We start from the raw sequence: 661 nt of genomic DNA, 5'->3' as shown, positions 1-661 counted from the left end.
CACATATTACAGTCTACATTACCTTACAATCGTATCTGCATCTTGGCTACGATCTGTCTAATAAAGCTTAATTGTTTTGAGCGTTTTCATTACAATTCATTTACAAGTTCAAGGAACACTGGCATTTTGACTTAGCAGTTACCCCAATAATTCAATACTTTGTACTTCACGTCACATTGTGAATGACATAAATTTATTTTACTGTAGAAATATAAAGGGAAAATTATGCTAAACCGTGATAGGAGGGAAAGCAATTTCGGTGTAGCCTCTTTTTGCACCGAACACATTCATTTCTGCAGTTTTTTTTGCAAAATGCACATCGTCCTAGGGTACATGATTGGAGATAGTGTCCGTGCGAAGTCCGGAGGCTCATTGGTAAATGTGACCGTGGCCCCGGCTGGCTTCTTACAAATGGCATCGCGTGCAATAAATGGATAGTGATTTCCCGGCGGAACTGTAAATGTGACAGCTGGTCACTGGTTGTTGTATGTAGCTCCCTGTGCAATTTCCAAGCTGCCACTACGGCCATATTCAACGCATGTGAAAATAAACTCCACCACCATTTTTTTGATCTTATTTTCGGCCGGTAACTAGATAACATTTTATCCATCACAGGTACACCATTAACACATTTGTTGTACTGCCTTATGATGTTTGGCTG

General features: G+C 40.1%; 1 protein-coding gene across 1 annotated transcript; it reads right to left on the bottom strand.

Moving 5' to 3' along the window:
• Positions 1 to 223: 223 nt before the first annotated feature.
• On the bottom strand, positions 224 to 601 carry Tsp_14768 (piggyBac transposable element-derived protein 1). The gene has a single exon (XM_003366302.1). It carries the CDS (start codon positions 599 to 601, stop codon positions 224 to 226), a length of 378 nt encoding a protein of 125 aa, XP_003366350.1.
• Positions 602 to 661: the final 60 nt, after the last annotated feature.

This window comes from Trichinella spiralis, assembly GCF_000181795.1.
Source record: "Trichinella spiralis strain ISS 195 chromosome Unknown Scfld6201, whole genome shotgun sequence".
In the NCBI taxonomy this organism is placed as follows: domain Eukaryota; kingdom Metazoa; phylum Nematoda; class Enoplea; order Trichinellida; family Trichinellidae; genus Trichinella; species Trichinella spiralis.
The sequence above is the reverse complement of the archived record's forward strand: the minus strand, read 5'-3'. Positions and strand labels throughout refer to the sequence as shown.

What these genes read in the sequence shown, in the direction of transcription:
- Tsp_14768 (XM_003366302.1), bottom strand. Translation starts at nt 601, where the DNA reads ATGTTATCTAGTTACCGGCCGAAAATAAGATCAAAAAAATGGTGGTGG.